General features: G+C 37.5%; 1 protein-coding gene across 2 annotated transcripts in view; it reads left to right on the top strand.

The window, feature by feature from the left end:
* MYO3B (myosin IIIB) overlaps positions 1-24,462 on the top strand; it is a 195,323-nt gene that overhangs the window by 121,217 nt on the left and 49,644 nt on the right. The window contains exons 26-32 of one of the 2 annotated variants that reach the window (XM_040069363.1): positions 98-118; positions 1,179-1,256; positions 3,094-3,299; positions 12,497-12,608; positions 13,721-13,883; positions 14,720-14,800; positions 23,111-23,231. In XM_040069363.1, coding sequence (XP_039925297.1) covers positions 98-118; positions 1,179-1,256; positions 3,094-3,299; positions 12,497-12,608; positions 13,721-13,883; positions 14,720-14,800; positions 23,111-23,231 — 782 coding nt within the window. The remainder of the gene's footprint in view (positions 1-97; positions 119-1,178; positions 1,257-3,093; positions 3,300-12,496; positions 12,609-13,720; positions 13,884-14,719; positions 14,801-23,110; positions 23,232-24,462) is intronic. The other variant, XM_040069364.1, reaches the window with a different exon arrangement.

Here is a 24,462-nt window from a genome sequence, read left to right on the forward strand (position 1 = left end):
TCTCACTCAATTTCTTTTGATTTCTTCCCCAACATAAAATCCATTTTTTTAATCTATTATTACTTAGCGCTTCATTTCCTTTATATTTTGCATGCAGTCTCCTAAATACCTCCTGAAGGTAAGAGTCTCAGTTACTTTATTGAGAAGTGTAATCTTTCAGCAATTATTTCAGTGTCCAGAAGAGTGTTCTTAGGTCAGTGAGTGTTGGAAATGATTGTATGGAGCAAAGTCCGGGAAGTGTATCACAGGTGCTGAGAACAGCATTATCTGGTTTATACAAATGCCACCTGGTCAGAGCAGATGGTAAACTGCCACAAAGCAAGTGAATGCGAAAATGCTGTTAATGCTCCATGCAAACAGGATGCTGGTTAATTTTCTTCAATTTTGTTGAGCTGTAATGCAGCAACACAATCTGCTTGTTATGGGTAACCACAGTTACACTCATTCATAAATTCTGGTTTCATTTTGATAAGAACAGCTGTACTAACAATATAACTAAAATCTACAAGGAGCAGTATGCTCACTGTCCATGTATAGCCTCTAAAAATAACTCCTCTGCAATACTGAAAAAGTGGTATGCTATGGCAGTTCAGCCATAAGAATGAGAATCAGAGTAAGATTGCTGAGATTCTTGGCATCAAAATGGCAATATAAAGTAATTAGTAGTAACCACAGTAGAAGAAAGGAACAGACTTACATGTTCTGAGAGTACCTACTTCATTTGCCACTCATTATCCTACAGTATTTTTTCCTTACATGAGCAAAATGAGGCAGTTCAATTTACTTCCTGCCTGTTACAATTATGGTAACTCTCCTCATAGATAGAAACCCTGTTGAAGTTAATTGTAGTGGCAATAAGAGGAATACTTCTAGAAATCAGTTCCTAGGGTATTGCAACTTTACAGCTCTTTCACCGGCTGAGTATTGTACTATCGTAAATCTAGAGTGCTCTTACACTATGAAGAAAAATTCAAGACGCTTAGAGACCACTCCAGAATCAGTGTGTGTCCTGCATCTGTTAGAAACTATTAGAAGCCTTGCTATCTCTGATAAAGTACTCTGAAGTACTCACACTTGAAGGAATGATTATAAGAAACTGAGCCCAGCTTTCATGGGCAAGGTGGGGTGGGTCTGCAGTCTTTCTGGAACAGTCCTAACATCAGAGTTTTGTCTTCCAGGTTGACACAATGGAGGTTATGCGGCATCCTGAGGAAACAACTAACATGAAGCGGCAAACTATGGCTTCCTATTTTAGGGTACAAAATTTAAAATGAAAAGCATTTTGATAAGAAGAGCAATAAATATTTAAAATACTTGTGGCATAGTAGGATCAAAGAAAAATAGAAGAGAATATTTTTCTTCTGTTACAAGGCCTCTATTGATTCATATACATTTTTTTTCTTTTTTCTCTTTGTTTCCTCATACTTGTATTTTTATAATTTCATTGAGTATGTTGATAACAGAATCTCTAGAGCCTAGACTGTTTTCTAGACTAAAATGCTAGAGATCTAGAACAGATCTCGTTATAAACAGAACACCAATTTTGTGCAGATAAAATAGATGCTATCACTAAATTATTCATATTTTTTCACAAGCTGAGGCATACATACCTTTAAAGATTAAATACCTTTAAAGATGCTAATAAGTAAAAAAAAAAAAAAAAAATCCATATTTTGGAAGCGCCATTGTAAATCATACAGATTGCCCACCATTTTATCAGTAGTGATCCTATCTGAGGTAGTGCATATTCTACATCTATGTTCAAAGCAAACAGGCAGGGGAAGGGCATTGAGAATGTTAGAACTGAAAGCTTAGGAGTCAAGAAAGTGCTAGTCCAAAACACTTGGTTACTGTTTTTTTCTTGCAGTCATTGCAAAGTGGAAAATTTTCAGCAGTTGGCTCTTGGGCTGCACTTGTACCGTGCAGAATAGGGAAGTTCATAGAGTTGTGCTAGCCAATGTGAGGTTCAAGCTGTGTAGGAACACCTGTTCAATTTGTTTTGTAGAATAGAGTAAGGAAGGGTATAGAGGAAGCCGGTGTATACTGAGGTGTTGCCCCAGTGCAGAGAGTGCAAGGACACACATTCAGACTTGTCATTCAGGTGTGCACTTAGAGGGCTCTTGCAGAGAACCACACAAATGCCAGCTCTGTGGGAACTGTAAAAAGAAAAAAAGGAGTAATGGGGGAGTGTGGAAGTAGACAATAATACAGGTGCAACCTGCAGCAAGGTGACGACAATCAGCTTGGAATGATATGTGATTTTGAGACACATGGGTGTATGAGATTGAATGCAGTTAACAACACATACTTAACATACAACAGCTTAATAAGGTGAGTATGGAGCAGCAGTATCAGTATTCAGAGTAGTCAGTGGGAAAAAAAGGTATATATGATCTGATCAAACAGATTTCATTTTAGTTTAGAATGAAATGCAGGAAATTGTTTTGTGTGTCTAGGGTGGATAGGAAAGAAGTAATGGACCTACATTTCAGTGGCAAGATTTATGTTAGATGCTAAGAACTTTATGAATGGCCGTGATAATATAGCAGTTTGACAGATTTCTAGGGAGACTGTGCAGTTTATATTCTCAGTGATTCTGAAAAATTAATGTAACAGAGATGTACCTGAAATGTACATCTAGTATTCTCTGTGGGCAGAGCACTGAACTGATGACCCCTTACAACCCTTTCCCCATGATTTGCTGTGAATTTCAGTGGTTGTTTCATGGTAAAGCTTGTGTTTCTGTTGATGATATTTGATCAATCAAATGTGTCTACAGTAGAATTATAGTTAGGAAAATTTTCTTTTTTTTTTTTTTTTCCTAGTGTACATTCTTCAACTATGGAAATGTGATATAAGGCAAAGAGAAAGGTGTAAGAAGTAAAAAATCAGATTCAGAATTTTAAAATTTTTTTTACAACTGAAAATTTTTAATAGGTTCCATGTTTCAGTTGAAATCTTAAAAATTAATAAAAAGGCAATGGAGATTAACAGTACAGATTAAAATATAATCAAGCACTACAATCTCCAGCTTAAGTAGTTCCATTGCAATTTTTTGTCAAGTATGTGCATGTTCTTTGTTTTCCTCACTAGTATTCCCTCATGGATCTTTTATCCAAAATGGTTGTTGGACAGCCTCACTTTATCCGCTGCATTAAACCTAATGATGATCGAGAAGCACTGATGTTTTCTCACGAGAGAGTTCTGCTGCAGCTACGATACACTGGAATTCTGGAAACTGTCAAAATACGTCAAAAAGGGTATTCTCATCGCATCCTCTTTGAAGAGTTTGTAAAAAGGTAAGACTTGTATAATAGGGCTATTTTTCTAATATTCTATTCAGTAAGATATATTCTATGTTTAAGTATAGAAAATTCTACAAATGTTGTTCGTAGGTGTGTGGTCTGAATCTCTAATGAGAACAGGGACTTTCAGGGGTAAAGACTGCAAGAGATATCTGATCTCTAATGGAGAACAGTCAGTGTGAAACCCGCAGTGAACACAAGTAGCAAGCCTGTCCCCATGGTTTCATCCCCATGCCCCCATGTAGAGGCAACAAGTAGAAATTATGCATCCTACTCAGATAATTCAAGGATTTTGGAAGGTCAGTGACCTTCAGCCATCATATGAAGAATGTGCACTTGTTTACGAATGAACTGATATAAAAGCTTCAGATTTAGCTTTGCAAAGTCATTTATCGTGGAGATACCATGAATTATAATCAGATCTCTGTTCACCCTAACCCTTCTCATTGCTGCTATTACTGGCTTTAATACATATTCTCAATCTCAAAAAGTTACAAATTTTATTCAGGAAATGCTATTGTCTTTATGATGGCAGTGTGGCTACATAAGAATTATGGTTTCCTCTATATTTTAAATGTGGGTTTGTGTAGTATTTACTGTTTTTCAGTGTGTAGGATTAGCTATTCAACAATGAGCAGAAGCACTACTATTAACCATTTAGGCAATAGTAGGAGCAAGTAGTGAATGGCTAATTGGTGTGGTACTTTTTGAACTGGAGGTTGTTTATCCAGACAATATAGAGTTAATGAATCTACTGGAAGTAAGTCATTAGTCTCACTTCAGTGCCTGATGAAGTTATGGAGTTATTCTGGGAGGTATTGAAAAACACCTGAAAGACAATGGGGCCATTGGTCACAGCCAGCACAGCTTCATGAGAGGAAAGTCTTAATTATCAAACCCGATTTCCTTTTATGACACTGTAACCCACCTAGCTGAGCAAAGGAAGCCAGTTGATGTAATCTCCTTGGATTTCAGTGGAGCTGTTGTTACTGTCTCTCCCAGGATCCTTCACAACTAAATGCCTGGCACAGAGCTGGATAACCACGTCATTGCAATGGGAGAGCTTGTGGCTCATTTTGGGCACAGAAGGGTTATAGTGAACGGGGTGACACCAGACGGGTGTTCAGTCACTAGGGGAGTTCCACAGGATCCCATCTTCAGCCATGTGCTCCTCAACGTCCTCATAAATGGCTTGGATGCAGGCCAGAAGTGATAATAAGCAAGTTCACAGATGATGCAAAACTGAGAGGAGCTGTTCACTCCTTAAAGTCAGGAAGGGACTGCAGTGAGATCTCAACAAATTAGAGGGCTGGGCAACACCAGCCATATGAAGTTCAGCAATTGAAAATGCCAGGTTCTGGACCTGGGTTTGGACAATCCTGAATGCATGGACAGACTGGGGAATGAGGTGCTGGAGAGCAATGCCACAGAGAGGGACCTGGGGGTTCTCACTGGTGAGCTGAATGTGAGTCTGCAGTGCCCTGTCCTGGGGGGCATCAGGCACTGCATGGCCAGCTGGGCAAGAGAGGGATTGTTCTGCTCTGCTCTGCTGTGCACTGGGGTGGCCTCACCTTGAATATTTCGTGCAGTTTTGGCCACCACAATATAGGGCATTAAAACTATAGAGAAGTGGTGAAGAGCCTTGAAGGGGAGCTGTATGAGGAGCAGCTGAGGTCACTTGGTCTTTCAGCCTGGAGAACAGGAGACCGAGGAGAGACCTCACTACAGTCACAACTTCCTTGTGAGAGGAAGAGGAGGGGCAGGCACTGATGTCTTCTCTCTGGTGACCAGTGACAAGACCCAAGGGAATAGCCTCTGGCTTTGTCAGGGGAAGTTGAGGTTGGATATCCAGAAAAAGTTTTTCACCCAAAGGGTGGTCATGCACTGAAACAGGCTTCCCGTGGAAGTGGTCACAACACCCGACAAGAGTTCAAGAAGCGTTTGGACAATGCACTGGGGCACATGGTGTGACTCTTGAGGATGGTGCTCTGGAGGGCCAGGAACTGAACTCAGTGATCTTTGTGGGTCCCTTCCAACTCAGCATATTCTGTGATCCTGTGATATGATCCTAAAGGGAAAACGGTTTCACAGTCCTTTCTAAAATCCAAAGATGGCGTAGATTTACACTTGGAAGCCAGTCACTTGGGCTTGGAAATCTGCAGTCAATGCATTCAGATATCTTGAATGATAAACTGGAGTTTAATTAATTAAATTCTGAAAAATTACTAATTTTCTGACATATGAGTACACCAGATGAATATGTAATAGGAAACCACTACAGATTATATATCCCAGAAAGGATAACTAATGTGTTTATTTCTCCTTCAAGGCAATTTAATTTTCAGACATGATCTTTACCAATTTTTTCTGTTATATGACTAATTTTAGTAAGGTCACATGATTCTAGAGCACATTTAACAGAATAATTCTTGTGATCATTAATATATCTTTGCATTATCCCAAAGCATCTGAAAGCAGTATTATTAACCTCAACTTTTATTCAATTTACACATAAGTGAACTAGGATTAACTCCATATAAATTAGTGTAAATTGAGAGGAAATTAAGCCTTCTCTTATTGGGAGATATTTTTTCTTCAAAAATATGCTGCATTTGAGTACAACCTTAAAACTAATGATAATAAAAACAGCATTGACTGTAGCTTTCCATCCCTGCAGATAAGAGCAATTTGTGATTAACATCTTGTCAATTACTCCCCATGTTTTTAGTCCAAATTGATGTAATTTGTTAAGAAAAGAAAAGTCAACACGAAAAGGGAAGGAAAGGGGAGTAGATTTAGCAATTTCTACAACAGCAAAGACTTCTGAGTTCAGAATATAAGTGGGGGTGGGAGAGGAGATGTTCTTGCTCCTTTGTTCAGATCATGCTTTATTTTAAAACAAATTCCATTCTCTTTTGCTTTTGCAAATAAAATCAAACAATACTTTATTAAGCTATCAGTGGAACAAGATACATTTTTCTTCAACTTACAGCTGTGACTAGTCAAGTGTTTTTAGGAACTAAGTAGTTGAATACATAAAAATGTTTGAGAAAACAGGTCAAATGCTAAACAGATTGGCACTTCTTTGTTCATAATCAAAAAGACATTAGGCAAGTATGAAGAAGAGTTTCAAAATGTCAGTAAATGTAAGGATATCAAAGATTTTTTTAAGCCAGCAAGTTAATTGGTATTTTGATCCTTTTGAGCAACTGAACAACAAAATGGATGAGCCAGCATTTTTTCCTCCCTTGATGTTATTAAACAAATAGGTGTGCTTCTTATCTGCCTGTTCAATAATACTGTTTTGTAAACTCTTAGCAGGAAATATGAGGACAAAACAATCAAAGGCAGGGAACAGACCCATTCAGAGTTTATCAGGTGGGAGGTAAACAAAAGATAAAGCTCTGTCTAATGTTACTCTTTACTGTCTTCTGTTTTCACGTAGAGCAGATTATTTGCAAACCTGAACGTAGTTTATTGGGTTAAAAAACAGATGGTGAGGAGAGGGCTTAATTGTAACTCATTCACACAATGTTTCTTCAGCCAAGTATATTACCATCTGGTTTATGTATATAAATATACATATTCTTTCACTTAAAGTAGGAAAATGTAATCTGCAGTCCCTGTAAACATTTTATTCCTGTCAAGTCTTAGACGCTTTGTCTCCCTTGGCCCCGTCTTGCACCCCATGACATCATGCAACTGTCTTGTTTGCTGTGAAGCAACATGGCCTGTCTTTCAGGCTGGAATCTCAGATTTTAGGTACAGGTTATTAACTTGATCATTCAACCAGGTGTGCCTGAAATGTGGGTTCATGTGGTGACCATGCACTGCACAATAGTTTAAGGGAGTTGTGCTTTCTCACGGGGACCTGCACTGAAGGTCCCATTGGATGGAGCACTCCTTGCTGAGTGCCCCGGATCTTCATGTGACATGATGTGTTGTGCAGGTGTGTGCTCTCCACATACCCTCCAGCTGGATCCTCTATTTATGTGTATCCTCCATATCCTGTGCCGTGTGAGTTGAAAGATAAGGGACTCAAGTTGGCCAATGGTACTAAATGCTGTTATACTTGTAATGCCTCATCAGCTCATAGGAATGTGTTGAGAACTTTTTCACAAGTTTCATTTAAGGATTGTCTTTTTTCTTCCCTGCCTGTTTTTTGTACTGCATTAAGACGCAGGATAAACTTTTGCAATAAGCATTACCTGTTCCACAGTAGTGAGATAATGCTACTCAGATCACACGCTCATGGCAGTACCAGTGCTATTATTGTAACAGTGATCCCAGTGAGGCTGGTTCTGCTTTTTCAATCACAGGAAAGGAAAAATTTGCATAAGGTCACTGTTAGTACACGTGGTATACACAGTTTGTAAACCACCACTGTTACATTTCTCATGACCACATAAAGCCTCTTTGGCCTTAATAAGTCACATTTTGCATGGAGTGGACCTAGGAATAAAACTGGTCAAACATTACAAAATCCTGTAACACAAATAACCTCAGTAAGTGCTTTCTTCTAACGCCAAAACTTCAGTGGTGATCCACTTGCTTATTATGCAAAATCGAGGAAGCACTGAATTAAATTAGAAGTCAACAGATTTGCTACAGGGAAAGAGTGCTTTCTTTTTAAATGATGCATTTTTAATGTAAACCTGCTTTTAACAGTAAACCTGCACTATATCAAAGTTAATGTGATTTCTGTATACAAAATTTTAACATTGCCTGATACCTTGATTTTACTGTTAATCATGGAAATGTTTATTTGTTTCAGTGGCTTTGAGATTTCACCCGGTCTATAGAGTCCCATACACTTTATAGTGAACTACTGTACCTACCACATATACTTTCTAGATGTTTCCCATTCACTGGTAAATGGTTGCAGGATGGAGATAAGAAAACATTAGGAGTGGAAAGTCTGCTAACTGCTTATGAATACTGTATGCACATTGCACAAAATTATGCTTTCCTGAGAGTATTTCTGTGATTCTATATTTGTCTGATGATTTACAGCATAAGTGCTAGGTATCTGTTACTGAATTTCAAGAGTATCTTGAAATTCAGTAAATTTTTATTTACTGACAAGTTAGACATTTTTGGAAATTATTTTACAGCTCTTTTCATTCTATTTTTAAAAAAAGTAATTTTTTTAAAGTTTCTGTTTCCAGGGCTGAGAAGGAGCAAATGGTTTTGTGATGGTGAGAATCTTCCTACTGTTGCTCGTGATCTGGCAAGAAAGGGATTTTGCACCTCATACTTTTCACATATCATTATCCATTATCCACCTCAGACCATTACATTTTAGTACAAAGATTTGTTTTAAAGAGAAAAAGGGTTAATCATTACTGTTTTAAGTTAATTATATAGAATTGATGCAGCCTTTAAGTCTGGAATGTGAAGGGAACTTCAGTAAGAGACACTGGTATAGTAGTTAATGGTGCTGTTTAAATGCATTTTATGGAACAGTTGCACAGTTTAGCCTTTAGGGAGGGGTGGGAAATTGAACCATTTGTTTACAATCAGTTTATTTAATCTGAAACCACCAACACTAAAATGCCTGGTCCCTAAACAGTAAATGCATAGCATCTTTCTGAAGTTTTCCATATCTTAGCATACTTGGATGTCTTTAGCATTTAACATTACTTCTGCACATCCTAGCTTTGCATTCTAAGGTTACATTCAACTTTTAAAAAATGTTGGTTTATTTCTAATGACTAGTAAGTAAAGTTAATCCCATTTCAATGTAAGTTTTTTCTGAAATAGTATTCACATCTATGAAGAATAGTATGTATTGCAGAGAAAAAAACCACTGGTTAAGAAATGCAGAATTCCAGCATTTCATCAGGTTTGAGAAATCAGTTCTTCTGAGGGGAAAATACTTTCCTCTTACTTAGTCTTACTGCTGCTGAGAATGTGATTAGTCAAGTACTTTTAGGAAACGTATAGATGAGTGTGTGCTATGTGTAGGAAATTTTCAAGCAGGATGTATAACCCAGGGAAAGGATATCTTTTTGCACAAATATGTTTATGAAATAGCACATGAAGCACCATAAACCATATTTTTAAAAATAAAAATAAAAGTATTGGTTTAATGAGAAGAACACTGAAATATTCCTGGCTACCATATTTTGTGCTGAAATAACAAGTACAAATATGGAAATAAAAAGGTAGACTTGTGAAATTTTCATCTCATCTGAAAGCAAATGTGATTTCTAGCCCTGCTAATCAGAAAATAAGTTTCTGGTTTCTTGGTGATACATTGCAAGTAGAGGTCACTCTGTGATATCTGCACAGTGGATTTACATAAGTATGACAGAGATGAAATTAGACCAGTAAATCAAAATTAACAGTTGTATATACCCCAAAGCTTTTTTTCAGGCATATTCTCTACCATTTCACCATGTACAATATTCGCATGCTTCTGCCGGATACATAAGGGTGAAACATTTTACCTTCCTCCAAAATTCTCCATAGGGCCCATTGCTGTACAAAGATTTTGAATTAGATAAAACAGTTGGATAACCCTGTCTGGCACGTGCTGTGCTGCCATACAGTTATTTGAGCACATCATGTCAAACTATTTGGGTGTCTGTAGTTATGTGATTCAGTCACGAAAACAGGTACTAAACCAAAGTGTTTACTTCAAAATACCCACAAAACACATGGGTTTGAGCTTTGGAACACAAATCTAAAGACCTTTTATAGCGTGGAACTACAAAAGGAGTTCTGAAGGAGAAATAATTAAAAATAAATAGCCAGTCTCATATTGGTAGTCCTTATTTCTGATGAGTACAGTCATTTCTGTCTTACTTTTGATGAAAGAATGGCCTGAAGTTGTGCCAGGGGAGGCTTAGCTTGGAGATCAGGAAAAGGTTCTTCACCCAGAGGGTGGCTAGGCACTGGAACAGGCTCCCCTTGGAAATGGTCACGGCACCAAACCAGCCAGAGTTCAAGAAGCATTTGGCAATGCTTTTGGGCACATGGTATCACTCTTGGGGATGTCCTGTGCAAGGCCAAGAGCTGGACTTCATGATCCTTGTTGGTGCCTTCCAACTCGGAATATTCTGTGATTCTATGACATAACTGGAAAGCAACAGTAAGTATATTTAAGCAGGTACAGGTGTCTTCCATGCAGTGGTTAGAACAATCAAAATGTTTGGAAAATCACCATTTAGAGGAAGTTTTGAGTAAATATTTGAAGACAATATGTTTACATACAGAAACTGTAGTTATTCCCATGTAGTTACCGCCTTGGTTTGTAAAGTTTTTGTCATTCTTATGAATAACTTGCTTTCTTAGACTAGAGATAAATTTATAAAAAAATCTGTTAAAACAAGATTATTTGATAAGAAAAAAACCATTGTTTTATTTTTTGAGTTTTTTTGGAGCGCCAAAGCAACTACATTCTAGATCATGAAAGAGAGCTATTGGAGAGGCTGCTACCTTTGACAGGTAGTGAAATTTGTCATAAACAAAATGGTGTAGTCAGGCAGGTAAATCACACACTTCAAAAATACTTTTTACACAGATATTTCTCACAAATAGTCAACTTTTCAGGAATGTTAAGATTAAAAAATTATGAGATTCCCCCTGAATATTTTATTGTATCAGTGCTATCTAAAAACTGTTCCGTGATTTTAAAATTCCCCTCAACAACATACCTTAAAAGATACATGAACAACCAGTGTCACTCACTTGAATTCTTCCTTCCTGCCTGCCTTCCTTCCTTCCTTCTTTCCTCCCTCCCTCCCTTCCTTCCTCATATATGTGTAACTTACATGGCTATCTGAACTGGCTTTTGAAGCAAACAGAAATTTACTATGAGTGTAAATTCTTCCCCCATGTATTTGTCAGCTATCTGTTGGAATTGTATGCTACCAAAAATTATTTGTGGTACATATATTTTAAATCTATGTTTTATTAGTGCAATTCAGTACCATTTGTTTTGTAAAAAACAGCAACATGAACTTCAGTAATAAGGCGGAGGAAATGTACTTTTTTCTTTTAAATACACCATGTTTCTCCAAACCTACTAAAAGGCATGAGTTGATATTTTGAAAGACTTGGCTAAAGAATTTTAAATACCACATTGTTGAGAAAGTCACTGCATTAAAAATAACACAGTAATACATAATCTCCTATCATTATTCAGAGTCAGCAATGTCTCCAGTTGGTGAATATCTATGTCTCTGGTCCAGAACTTATTCCAGTACTTCTCACTTCAGATGTCATTTTCTTCCTGTTTGATCTTAATTGAGTATTTAATGGTTCTTTTTTTCTTTCTTGTGACAACTGGAGCTAATATCTAGAGATTAACTGGAACTAATGTTTGAAAATCATACTCTTCCGATTAAAAAAAAATAGTCTTGCAGAATTCTAAATTTTCTAATTGCTTCTCTATGTTTTCTTCATTATAAGGTGGGATATTTTCTTGACTGTATGTGGCTACAGAGGAATCTGTCTTTGGGATTCACAGATCACATTCTTGTCTTCCTGTTTTAAAGAACATCTGATGGCTCTTCTCCATGCTAATAATTAGTAGAATTGTTTGCTCAACCTGCCAGTTGCTCTCAATCCCAAAGTAAATAGGGTAGCACCTTTAAAAGTATAACTTAATACCAAGACAACACATGGCAGTTAATACATGAGAGCCAAGGAGGCAGTTGCTACCATCTAACAGTGTATTTGTGCTAAAATAACCTTAAATTTGTAAACGAACTGGCACATGTTCTTGTTGTTACTTGATGTAATTGTTTCCAAGTAGATTTACTTAAATCCTATAAAAGCAGTCTTCGTTAATGCATTTTTAATCCATTATAGGTTTTATAGGTAGGAAGGGATTGGTTCTTAATTCAGTTCAAACATGTTTGCGTCTCTCTTTCATTAGCTATATGTTATTTAACATAATTGTTAGGGGCTGTTCTTTGCAAGGGAACGTGGACAAAAAAGACAGTGTTGTTTAGTATGGGTCTGCTCCAGACTCCTAAAATTGACCATAATCATTCCAATTAATTGTTTATCCTAATCATTTATATGTTCAGATATCTATTCATGACAGCTGTGTCATGATTTATGAAGACAACTGAGTATCAGGAAGAATTTGGCCCGTTAATTCTAGATATAAAGCTTGGAGCTAGACAGTGGAAGTAGATATTGATTACCAATTCAATTCTTTCTTTGTCATTTTGCAGGTATTACTACCTTGCGTTCAAGGCACACGAGACTCCCCTTGGTAGCAGAGAAAACTGTCTTGCCATTTTGGAGAAATCTAAACTAGACAACTGGATTCTTGGGAAAACAAAGGTAGAGGGTGCTAACAGTTTCTCAAGGATAGTGTACTTTTACAAATCATGTCTAATAGTGGTTCAAAAAGTATGCATGAATGAACAAAATGTTAGGTTTGCTCTAGACTCTAACACAAAAGAGCAAGGAATTTGCCCCAATTAGCTTCCTAGGTTATGGAAGTGCCCTCCCAAGCCAGCTGAGTTAGTGCTGCAAGAGGAGGGGTGCATTGGCTACCTCCTCAAAGTGCATTCAGTTCATGGCTACCTTGACGAAGACAGTACATCTGTCAGTGCCTGCTCTTATAGTGACTTCCTGAAGCTTCCCATGCTCTTAATAATGGCATGGCTGAAACGTCACAGTTTGACCCATCCTGTGAGCCTGGTTGGGACCATTATCCATTCATGGAGTTTCAGGTAAGTTCCTTCTCACTCTGTAGAAAGCCTTTGTGGATGGTTTAAAATGGAGTGAATTACTAATTTTAAAAGGATGGTACTTTGAGTTGTTTTACATCACACAAAGGAAAAACTGTGAGAATTTTCTTGCCCAAGACCCAGATAAAGTATGTGTAAGCACTCATAGGATTTGCCTCTCAATTGAGGGAGAATGCTTTTAGACAACATTATGTCTAAAACCAAAGTCAACCCAGGATTTGTGTTTCCACTGACAAGAAACGTCATCTTTCAAAATTGTTCGTACCTGAAAAGATCTCACCATCTAATTTACTTTGTAAAGGGGGTAAATGTGTGATTTATTTTCAGAGGATCACAGAATATTCTGAGTTGGAAGGGACCCACAAGCATCATCAAGTCCAGCTCCTAAGTGAATGGCCCATACAGGGATTGAACCCCAACCTTGGTGTTATTAGCACCATTTTCTAAGCAACTAAGTTGATCGCAGGGCTAGCAATAGGGTGATTATAATCAGTGGAATAAAGAAGTTCCACAAGTACACAAGAGCAAATAATTGAGTCACGAGATTGCTGTGATATGTACAATCAGTGTTTTTCTAATTCTTCTCAGCAATGACACCCTTGAATAAACTGCTGGAGGACTAATGAAAAGGCCGAATACAAGAGGTTATAATACTGATTGTAATACTGATTTTTTTGTTTCGTTGTTGTTCCATTACAGGTTTTTCTAAAGTATTACCATATAGAGCAGTTAAATTTGTTCCTGCGAGAAGTTATAGGGAGGGTGGTGGTCATGCAAGCCTATATCAAAGGATGGCTTGGAGCGAGGAGATACAAGAAAGTGAAAGATAAAAGAGAAAATAGTGCTATTACTATACAGTCAGGTAAACGTTCATATTCCCTATTTTACTGAGTGTCTTTGTCTTTCAATCATGTTAAATTGCATGTACATTGTTGGATGGCTTGGAGCGAGGAGATACAAGAAAGTGAAAGATAAAAGAGAAAATAGTGCTATTACTATACAGTCAGGTAAACGTTCATATTCCCTATTTTACTGAGTGTCTTTGTCTTTCAATCATGTTAAATTGCATGTACATTGTTAATTCATTAATTCCAATTTGTTATGAAATCTAAATGACTGGACATGTTTTCTCTCCAACTCTATGCAGATATTACTGATTTACTTCTAAAGTGTCCTTTTAACATTTGGTAATGTCTTTATTTAAATTTTTTAGTATTTTGAATGTGATGCCTGTGCACAAAATGAAAATATTGTTAGGTATGTCTATAATAACACGTGCATAATTTAAATGCAGTAGCACGTGTCCCTGCCCATGTACCAGAATTCCAGACATACTTCAAAAGAAGGGCCTGAGAGGCTGATTATCAGTAATTTAGCAGGTTTCCCTGTAGTGATTTGGGGAACTGGGTGAGCAAGAATGATGATGCATCTTTGTCTTTTGGGTTAGGACATCAGTGAGCACATGGTGACAATTAAAATTTGAATGAGTGAAGTGGTGTTTGAAGTTGTGAGGATGTGAATACTGCAGTCATGAACCCAGAGTTCAACATGTGGGTGGGTGGGGAAGAGCTATTGGGGGTGGGGGCTGAAGTAGTTATGGCAGGAGAAATGAAAGTTTCAGCACATCTCTGACCCTGTAGACTCTGTAGCACTTCCTTAAATAAATCTAATTTCCAGCACATGGTTTTGTATTTTTAGCCTGGAGAGGATATGAAGCTCGCAGGAAGTACAAGGAAATAAGGAACAGAAGAATTGATGCTGCTATACATATTCAGGCAGGTAATTAAAACAGTATTTCAGTTGCCAACACCTATTTTTCTATGGGTGATTTTGTGTATGTCAGTGTTCATAGCCAAAAAAAAAAAAATTCTTCTGATTATTTTTGCTTCATCGTCAAATGAAGTCAGTGACAAGTATCAAGCAGTTTGGACTTTTATAAAGTACTTCTCTGAAAGCAAAATACAGTAATTAAAAGCTGTTAAGTTACTTGGCTAAAAGTGTGGATGAGGAGACACTAGACTTGCGTTTCTTCGTCTTTGTTAGGAGCACTGATCTTGGCAGGTTGCCAGGTTTTTGTTTTGACTGCTTGCTGAGTTTGCCAGCTTTGACCAGTCTTTTGACAATCTGCCAGACTCCTATGCAGCCATATCAATATGAATTTGAATAAACTTTAAAGAGATTATTGGAGGAACAGGCCCATAGGGCTGTGTAGGTCTCTAGTAGAGAGCAGAGTACCATATGGCACAGAAATCTAAGAACCAGTGCTGTGAATGCTATGAACTCAATGGTGTTTTCAGATGCTGCCAATATGAAACAGCCTCCATATGATGCAGTGAAGTACACCTTCTCTGTCCAACTCCAGGTTCAAAGACTGTGACTGATAAACAATTGTAGCTAATGCGTTTGCAGATATACCAAGATATCGCTTCTACCAGCTTCCTGTGCTACAATTCCTTAAGCTTTGTCACCTCTTGTTCTGCATCTTATAGTCTGAAACCAATATGAAAAATATCTGTTGTGATATTCTTTTACTTGTTCTCAGGCCATTCCCAGTAAATTCATTCATTTTTGTGTTGTCTAGTTGGCTACTCTGAAATTAAGTGTCACTGTGACTGTCAGCAGAAAACAGAATACCATTCTAGTTACTGAAAGGAACAGAATATCATTAGGATCAAATAATAATGTGTAGCTGTGCATATGTACTGTTATGTAAAATCATGAAGCTCTAGGGTTAAATGCAGTATATTCTAGTAAATGGAAGAAATTTTTTCTTGCATTTACGAACAAGCACTGAAGGATTGCACAAGTACACTCATTCTTCCTCTCCTTTGCGTTGTCATTTTCAGTTGTTTTCATGATAGCACAGAGAGTAGATCCTAAAATACCCTGTGCCGATATTTCTTGGAGTATTTGCTACATTTACAAATATATACATACCAGGGCTTTGATTACAACAGCCTTTTGCTGGAGAAAGGAAAGTGAAACTGTTAACCCATGTCTGTCTCACTATTATCTGCTCCTTAAGGTGAGAGTTACCTCAGGTGCAGTAGGAAGCTTGTGTGTAGCATTATCACTGGGAGACTGCAGGGGACATTCTGCCTTAGTTTTATCCAGACAGATTTTGAGCTCTTTAGAGAAAGATACTGATGTATTCTGCTGTTGGCACACATGGGAGAGATTGAGAGCTCTGTTGCTTCCTGCCATCTTTTAGATACTGTGTTGAACATGGCCGAGCAGAGGCAGTGGGAGTGAATTTGGACACTGTTGAGCTCTCCGAACCTAATGCTGGAGGAATGTTAGTACTCTTCCCTCCAACACACACAGTGTTTTCCTTTGTAACCTGGCACTTGACTGTTTCAGTGATCAGCCTGGGTGAACAAACATTAGGGACTACGGGGTTAAGAGTGACACAGTGAACCTTTGTATTAATTAGGCTGGCTGCTCCTCCTGTCTTTGGTACTCTTGTACAATAGGATTATTATTATTATTATTATTATTATTATTATTATTATTATTATTATTATTATCCTCAGCACTTTTCTGTCTGCCTTTGGAAACCTTTCTCTAGGACTGCTTATTTGAAAATATTTCTTGTGCAGGTTTTCTCTTCTCTGCATGCTAATTATTCTGTGTTCCAAATCAAAGCTTATGCTTGCTAATCATGGCCATTTTCCAGGTTTTAAAATACACTGACAATTTTTGTGTTGTTTACATAACATTACACAGTCCAAGTGCAGAGTGACATGGAGACAAAAGGTACTCTGAATCTCTCCCTTCTCTACACATCTTACAGTGTGAGGGTAGTTCAAGGCAGCCTTCTAGTAAAATGGAGTTTAGTCACCTTTGTATTTTTTTTTAAAGAGCCGTTTCAGGCAGTGAGATAAATTGTTTGCATTCGTCATCCGCATTAGCAAAACCATATAATTAAACTATATGTACTTCCCTCTCCTTTCCCTTCCCCCTGCCCCGCTCAAGCAGGCCTTGGAATTTAGGAGGCATTTGGCTTACATGTTTCTACAGAGCAGCGCATATTGAAATTTGTTTTCCTTTCATCTCCTTCCCAATAAAAGCAGCCGCTCAGCTTATCCCTTTAGCTTCCTCAGAACTTCCTTTCAGAATTCCCGATCTATTACAGCACATTCACATACCAGAAACAAGATGCCTTTTCATGCTGTCAACCTTTTTCATCTGAAATGTAAATTAATTCTTGCTGGTACGCTTTGACAGAGATCAAAGTAGGGGTATTAACCTTATTGGGCCTTCTCCTCATCAGAATCAGTTCCAAAGACTGCAAGGGTAGTGTTAGGAGGCCAGTCTTCACTGTTATCTATGGCCCTCCTCCAGGCAGTCCTCTGTCTACAAGTCAGCATTTCAAAGGCGCTGATTTCTTTTGTAAATGACCTTATCATTACTTTAAACTGTGTGAAAAATGATTTGCCTGAATAATTCTTGCGGGATTATCCTGCTCATTTTAATTGTGGGGGGACTTCATTCAGGTTCCGGGATATTGTTTAAGTGGTTTTGACAGCAAGTGATCATAGCCTGATAAAAAGGAGGAACACAGCTCCTGATTGGAAACCTCTTGACTTGTTCAGATTGTTCATTTCTTGCGAATCAGTCTTTGAGGTAGGCTGCATTTGCATTTTAAAAATAAACAGATGCCTTTCAAATACATGAGCTGGTGGTCTGGAGATCTCTGTGGGCCCAGCAGTTCACTATCCATTGAAGAAATGTTGGAAGGAAAAACAAACTTAAAAAAACCCCAACCCTCACAGTATACATGAGGATGAAATTCCTGAGTGTATTATATTACAAGAAAAAAAGTCATTATTTCAGATGGGGGGAACCCTCAATAGGAAACAAAATATTAGTGAATTTAAATTAAATGGGGAAGAAAAAGCTACCCTACTTCAGCATATCTACATCTCAGGTTCTCAGAATACACAGATATTATTGGACTTATGGCTAAAATGGTACACGGGGTAAACAAGGTCTTTCCTCCTACTTCCAGTCACGCTTTCTCCAACGGTGAAGGTTAGAAAACGCTAGTTTTTAACTCAGAAGCAAATTGTAAAGAATTATTTTGCGTTAAGTGTTTGAGTTGACAATACTTTGTATTTCTGAGTATTTAATTGTAATTGGAATTTACATTGTTTTGATTCACATCTACATAAGAGGGAAAAATATATTATCAAATATTTTTTAAATTATTTTTTCCAGATTGACAGCTGGTTTAAATCAGTGTATATCCACTGAATCGTCTGTCTGAAATGTTGCTTCATTGATTTACCTCACATGCAAGTCTCATTAAATGTTTATTTTAGAAAAATTACAATTTAGAATTAATTAGAATTTAAAGCAACAGATAATACAATTATGAAAGTATGTTTTCTAGTTATGATAGCATGTATTTCAATGCAGCGTGACTTGTCCCAAAAGACTTAAGGGAGGATTTTAATCTGGTTATTTTATTTGTGAACTGACATTGCCAAAATGCCGAATGAGTGGTGCATGCAATTCATTTAGATCTGAGGTGACATCACTGAATTCATTTTAATTAGGTCCACTTTAGCCATCTGGAATATACTGTGCAGCTCTGGTCAAGACTGAGTTTAACTATGCTTCCAGAGGTGAAAGGCAAATGACTAATCCACTGAGCCACCATCTCCTCCTCCAACACGTGCTCACACACTCACCATATGTCATACTGTATTAGAAAATTCTTTATCAAGAACTCTAGGTTTGAGCTCTTTTCCTTAAATAAAAAGTGATGGATGTTCGGAAGGAAGCATCCCCTTGTAAATTGCATTCTTTCTGTAACTTCTGCTGATGCAGTGTTTCTGACGTATCTCTAACATGTACTTCCAGCAAAATTTACTCCATTAAAAAAAAAAAAAAAAAAAAAAGGACGGAGAAAAGCTGAAATTTACTGGTTTACATTTATAATAAATGTAAGCTTTTAATAAAAGCATTGCCTTTGGATCTTTCAGTAGCAAAAATATAATGTTCATTTCAGTAGAAGACAAGGAAGTATATTTTGAATATTTATTCCTATATCTATTCATCTATTTGTATTGCTATGTATGGATGTGTACTCATGTACTCAGCTAAGAGCATTGCATAGTTCTAACAATTATGTGAGTAAAGTGTTTCAAAAACTTCTAAAGAGTTGATAGATATATCTAAAACTATTTTCTTAAAAATGTTCTTGAAAATGACTGCTAAATAGCAGATCCATTTTACTTTTATTATATCAGTAGTTTTCTTTCTTTTAACTACATTGTCAGTGTAAAAAGCATTAAGACATGTTTCTCCTAATAGCAGCTGAACTGATTTATCATATTATCTTAGTTTCACAATCAGGGTAAACCAGAGTAGTTTGTACAGGCTACACAGCTTTGGTTGACTTTACTCTCCCATCTCATGTTCTGTGCTACCTTATGTCATCTGGTGATTCTTCATGTTTAGTGTGTCTCTAGTAACCATTAAAGGCTCATATACAGGGAGCATTTTAGAAAAGTGAGAAGGCCTTATAGTTTTAAAGTCTGAGGGTTTATATTCTGTCCCCATCTCTGAGCTAAGCTCTGTCAATGTTCCAATGTCTGATTTTTCTTCGGATTTTGAGGAGAAAAAAATGGAGACTATTCTTACTGGAATTCCTGCTAAAATCAGGAAGGGGAAATGTACAATAAAATCGCCTCCTTTTCTTTGCTGGTATTGCCAGAATTTCATAGTCATCTTCACTTTTTTTATTTGACCAAATCTCAAGATTAGAGACTGTGATACATGGTGGTTACAGCACCAAGCCTGACACAGTTCAAGAAGCATTTGGGCAATGCTGTCGGGCACATGTTGTGATTCTTGAGGATGGCCCTGTGCTGACCCAGGAGTTGGATTTGATAATCCAACTCAGCCTTGCTGGTTCCTTCCAACTCAAAATATTCTGTGGTTCTGTGAATGCTATGTCCAAGTGTTGATGTGCATCAGTGACACTAGACCCAATGACAGCCTTAGTGAATCTTGCTAATAGTCATTGTTTGTTACTGATAGTAACTATTTGTACAGGAAAATTCAAAACTTCTTTCTCATAATGCTTCTGCTGCAGAACTTCGGAGATTTTTTTCTGCTGTTAAACATGCATCACCCAATATCCACCCAGAGAGGTGAAAGAGGGGATGTATTCATGGCATCCAGCAAGGGATGTGACTCTATGCCTTCTACTGCTCATTAGAATTAATTTCACGTGGAATGAATAATCAGATTCATGGACTCTAATTTCTCTCAGATGCTGTTGGTTAAGTTGATGAATGCTCTTTAAACTAGGCAAATTAAGAAAGTGATGTGCTGTTCCTGGCAAATCAACTACCTCCTCTTTAGCAAGCATGAGCTTTCACTTTTGAGTTGCTGCTATATGCTATTTTAGGTGATGTTACAGAATAAATATATATATATATGTAGAAAAAGTCTGCTTCACATGATTTTTTTAATGACTGAGAATTAATCCTTCTACTGTTTTAAAACTACTTCATCTCCTTTATAGTTCTCTCATATACCTGTGATTGTTTAGCTTTGATCTTTTTACATTGTGCTTCACAATTTGCTCTGTAATTATATATTTCCTGTGGGAATCAGAAGGAAAATGCCTGCACTTTTCCTATCTGGAATTGTGCAATATTGTGTGCAATGTATATTGCCTTGATATTTAGACCTTAAAAGTTTGTAACTGAAAGATGCCAAATTTCAGACTTCCTGAGGTAAATAGATTCTTGGTTTGCTAGGTGCTGAAACCAACATAAAACCCTCTTTGTGTGAGAAATAATCAGTACAAGAAGTAAAAATTCATGTCCTAATTTGTGGCGCATAAAGCATTTAACATCAAGGTACTAACAGAAGTGTTAAAATTAAGTTCAGTTCCTATGTTGTTTTTCAGATCCTGTCATCTTTGGCTATATAAAGATCTGAGTTAAAGCTACTGTTGCTAGAAAGTTTGGAATATAGACTGAATAAGGTGAAAATGAGGTGACAGCTGGTAATCATTCTTCTTCAATGATGCAGTGATTGTTCATGGAGCAGTAGCAACATGAGTCTGCTAATTTCACACTCTTTGAGCCAAGTGCTTAGTGTCAAAACCAGCACCAGTCAGTAATGCAAATTGCTGTGATGGAGCAGCTTCCCAGCCTCTCAGCCTCCCCCAGCAGAATTCTCTGCATATGCATTTCTTTTGAAACGTTATAGATCCTGTTAATAAATATTGAAAAGGTGCAGTTCTACTAGTGCCTGATGAAGCTTTTAAGAGAGTTAAAGAAGTTTGTTTACTCTGTACTTCAGTTGTTCTGGGAGTCAAAAGTAGGAAAAATACAACCATTTACCTTTCAGATTCAAGGTAATTTGGAAGAAAGTTAGAAACCACCTTGTGGGAAGGTCATGTTGAAGAGGAGTTGATTTTGAAAATACCTATGAAAACAGAAGATAGGGCAAAACCTATGGTTTTTAAATCAAATATAGCAGATTTTTACATAGTGAATGGGGCAAAGACCAAAATGATTATACTGACATTAGTAAGAGTCTCTGAGAAAAAGAGAAACAATATTTAAATAGAAAATCACAGCATGTATCACGGTTGATTTTATAGACACAAAGCTGAGAAACTACAAGGATCAAACTGACATTTATCTTATCAGTTCATTTCTTTCAGTGCTTCTTTATGGTAGTTGATCGACTGACACACTCAGCATGTTTCAGCCGCAGAGAGGTGACTGCTGGCCAGCTGTCTCTGCTGCTGATAGCAGAGCAGGATCCTTGTCTGGTCAGTAGGCGATAGTTAAGTGTTGGAAGCCTGCTCACATGGGACAAGTGAGAGCTTACCTCATCTCTGTCAGATAGCCAGACTTTCCTTGTCTGATTATTGAGGGAGAAAAGTTCCTCAAGCCTCACCATACCTGAGCTCTGTATTCGGTTCAACACCTTAGCGTGCCGAACTTCTGTCATGTCTTCTGTAAAGTGAATGGTTGTTTATCTTCATAACCTCTCATGAAAAGGCAATTTTTGTTGCTTCTTTTCCCAGGAACCTCAGTGCTTTCATAAAAATCAGAAATGTGAGATACAGAGAAATCTTGTTAGTCTTCTGATCGATTTCTCTGTTCCTCAATTTATTCAGTATTTATCCTACCTCCTGATTTCCTTTGGTAATCTACAATGATATTATGACCCTGATCCTACGTGAAGTTGCCCTAGACCTTATTTCTGTGCCTGTCTGTGCCTGTAATATGTAATCCTGGAGCCCAGTGGGAGGGCTGCTTTTCTCCTTTGAGTATTTAGTCTTCAGAATGACTCGGGTTTGTGTGCATTTAGTGTGTGTAAAAGCTTTTCCTGGACAGGAAACATTTTGTTCCAAAATCATAGTATCTCCTCAGCTTAGTTCCACTATTCTTTTACATTCTGTCTCACTGTTTAAACTGCAGTCCTGCTGGACTAATTCACACAGCTCCTTTCTCTCACAACCCTAAGCCTTATTCAGCAACTGCTTGTTGTACAGTGAAATAATGGCACTGATACTGTGTTTACTTTTTCATTATTCAGTCCTTTCTCCCCTTAGGTATTTCTACTTAAAATAATGCTTGAAATAAACCTTACTAAAATGAATTTTAAATTTTTGTGAGTTTAAGCGTATATTGCGACCTTTTTACGCCCTTGTCCTACGTGCAGTATGTATCACTATGTGTGGTTTGTGCTGCAGCTTTATAACTGCTCACAGGTGTAAAAAATTCAAGATAAAATGATAGAAATAATTATGGTATTCAGGTACCAAACCCCAGACACAGTCTGTGGAAATAAAGGATGTAGATATCCTCAATATGCTATTAATTGTCATTTTCTTTACCATTTCATTCCACTATATGCTTCCTACTTAATTTAGTATTTTTCTGATTTTTCAGAGTGTTAGTGACATTACAGACATTGGAGTCACTCCTGTGGGGTGTTAAATGTTCTTGTGCAGCAATTCAGTAAAAGTTGGGGACATTCAGGTCTGTGCTGCAGAGCCAGTTTCAGTTTCTGTGTAATCTTTCTGATTCAAAATATGTTTTTTAGCTTTTAGGGGATATATTGTTCGTAAAAACTACACAAGATTGAAAAACAGCACTGAGTTTGTAGCAGATCCTCAGCTTACAAGCAGCTGCTCTACTTCTGATTTTGGCTGTGAAGAAGACTGGTAAGTTGAATCCTTTGCTCTCTGTTCTTTAATAAAGGTGATTTCCCACACAGTAAGATCTGAAAGGAGCAGGTTTGTCATCATGATTCAGCCAGCTCTTAGAAAATCTGCTATATTCTGAGGATGGCCACCTGTAGGTTAGTAAGTTCTCCCTACAGCTTAGTTATCTCAATGATCTCCCAATTAGTGGAAAGGTTCTGTTTGCTCTGGGTTGCTGTGCTGGTTTTGTGCACTTCTTGTGAGTACCCAGAATACTGTAGATTGCAGACAGAATTGCAAGTGTTCAGCATTTCATCGTTCACTGCAGTGCATGTAATTAAATGTCCAAGAGTAGAAAGTTACTCTTCTGCGCTTATAAAGCTCCATGCTGACCAGCAACGAGACAGGGAAAAGAGCTGTCAAGAGCAGATGGACCAGTCACTGACAGAAAGCCTAGGAATACTGTAAACCATAGTGGTGCTCTCTTTTTTGAAGAGAAAAGGTATTTTTCTACTTTAAGCAACGGATTCACTGCAGATGGATCTTCCTGTGACACTTCCTTAGGTAGGAGAGGCAAAAGGGATCTGTTACATCTGACTCACTAACATTGTTCTGGGATGGGTGGCTTCATTTGCAGGACTAATCCCTTTCATTGGTTTCAGTGACTGAGAGTTACAAGATCTCCCCTGCTGAAACCATTCTGGAGAAGTTAATGGTCATTTCTCTTTTCCTTGTGTGCTCATAGCATTGAGTTTCGTTAACTTCCATGTTAACTCTGCTACATGCCCTAGAGCATTATTACAGAACTTTGCTCAGGTGTAGCCACCTGCATTCTTGAGCGTTAATAGTGCTCCAGGATCTTTCCGTTGAATCAAGTATTCTGTTTCAGCAAGAAAAGGGTTCAGGCCATTGGACAAGAACTAACTAACTAAATAAATAGTTTTGGTAATTATTTTCAGGGTAAAGAACAAGCCATCATAGCCCTGTTTTGGGGTTGCTTGATTGCTCACTGGGGAATGAGATTCCTAATTTATGTTTCCCTTCATGCACATGCAGAACCTTCTATTTAATTGTTTAAGGGGGGTTTATCTTGTGATCTCTTTAGGATTATTGATGATCACCTGTTCATTTTTCTCCAGTCTGAACTGATGGTTTAAAGCAAGAGCTAATAAGATCTCTATTGTCAGTTTCCTTTGGTGTCCAGAATTATAACTATTTACAATGTAAATAGGCTTGTTCACCTTCTTGTCCA

This window comes from Hirundo rustica, chromosome 7 (assembly GCF_015227805.2).
Source record: "Hirundo rustica isolate bHirRus1 chromosome 7, bHirRus1.pri.v3, whole genome shotgun sequence".
Lineage (NCBI taxonomy): Eukaryota > Metazoa > Chordata > Aves > Passeriformes > Hirundinidae > Hirundo > Hirundo rustica.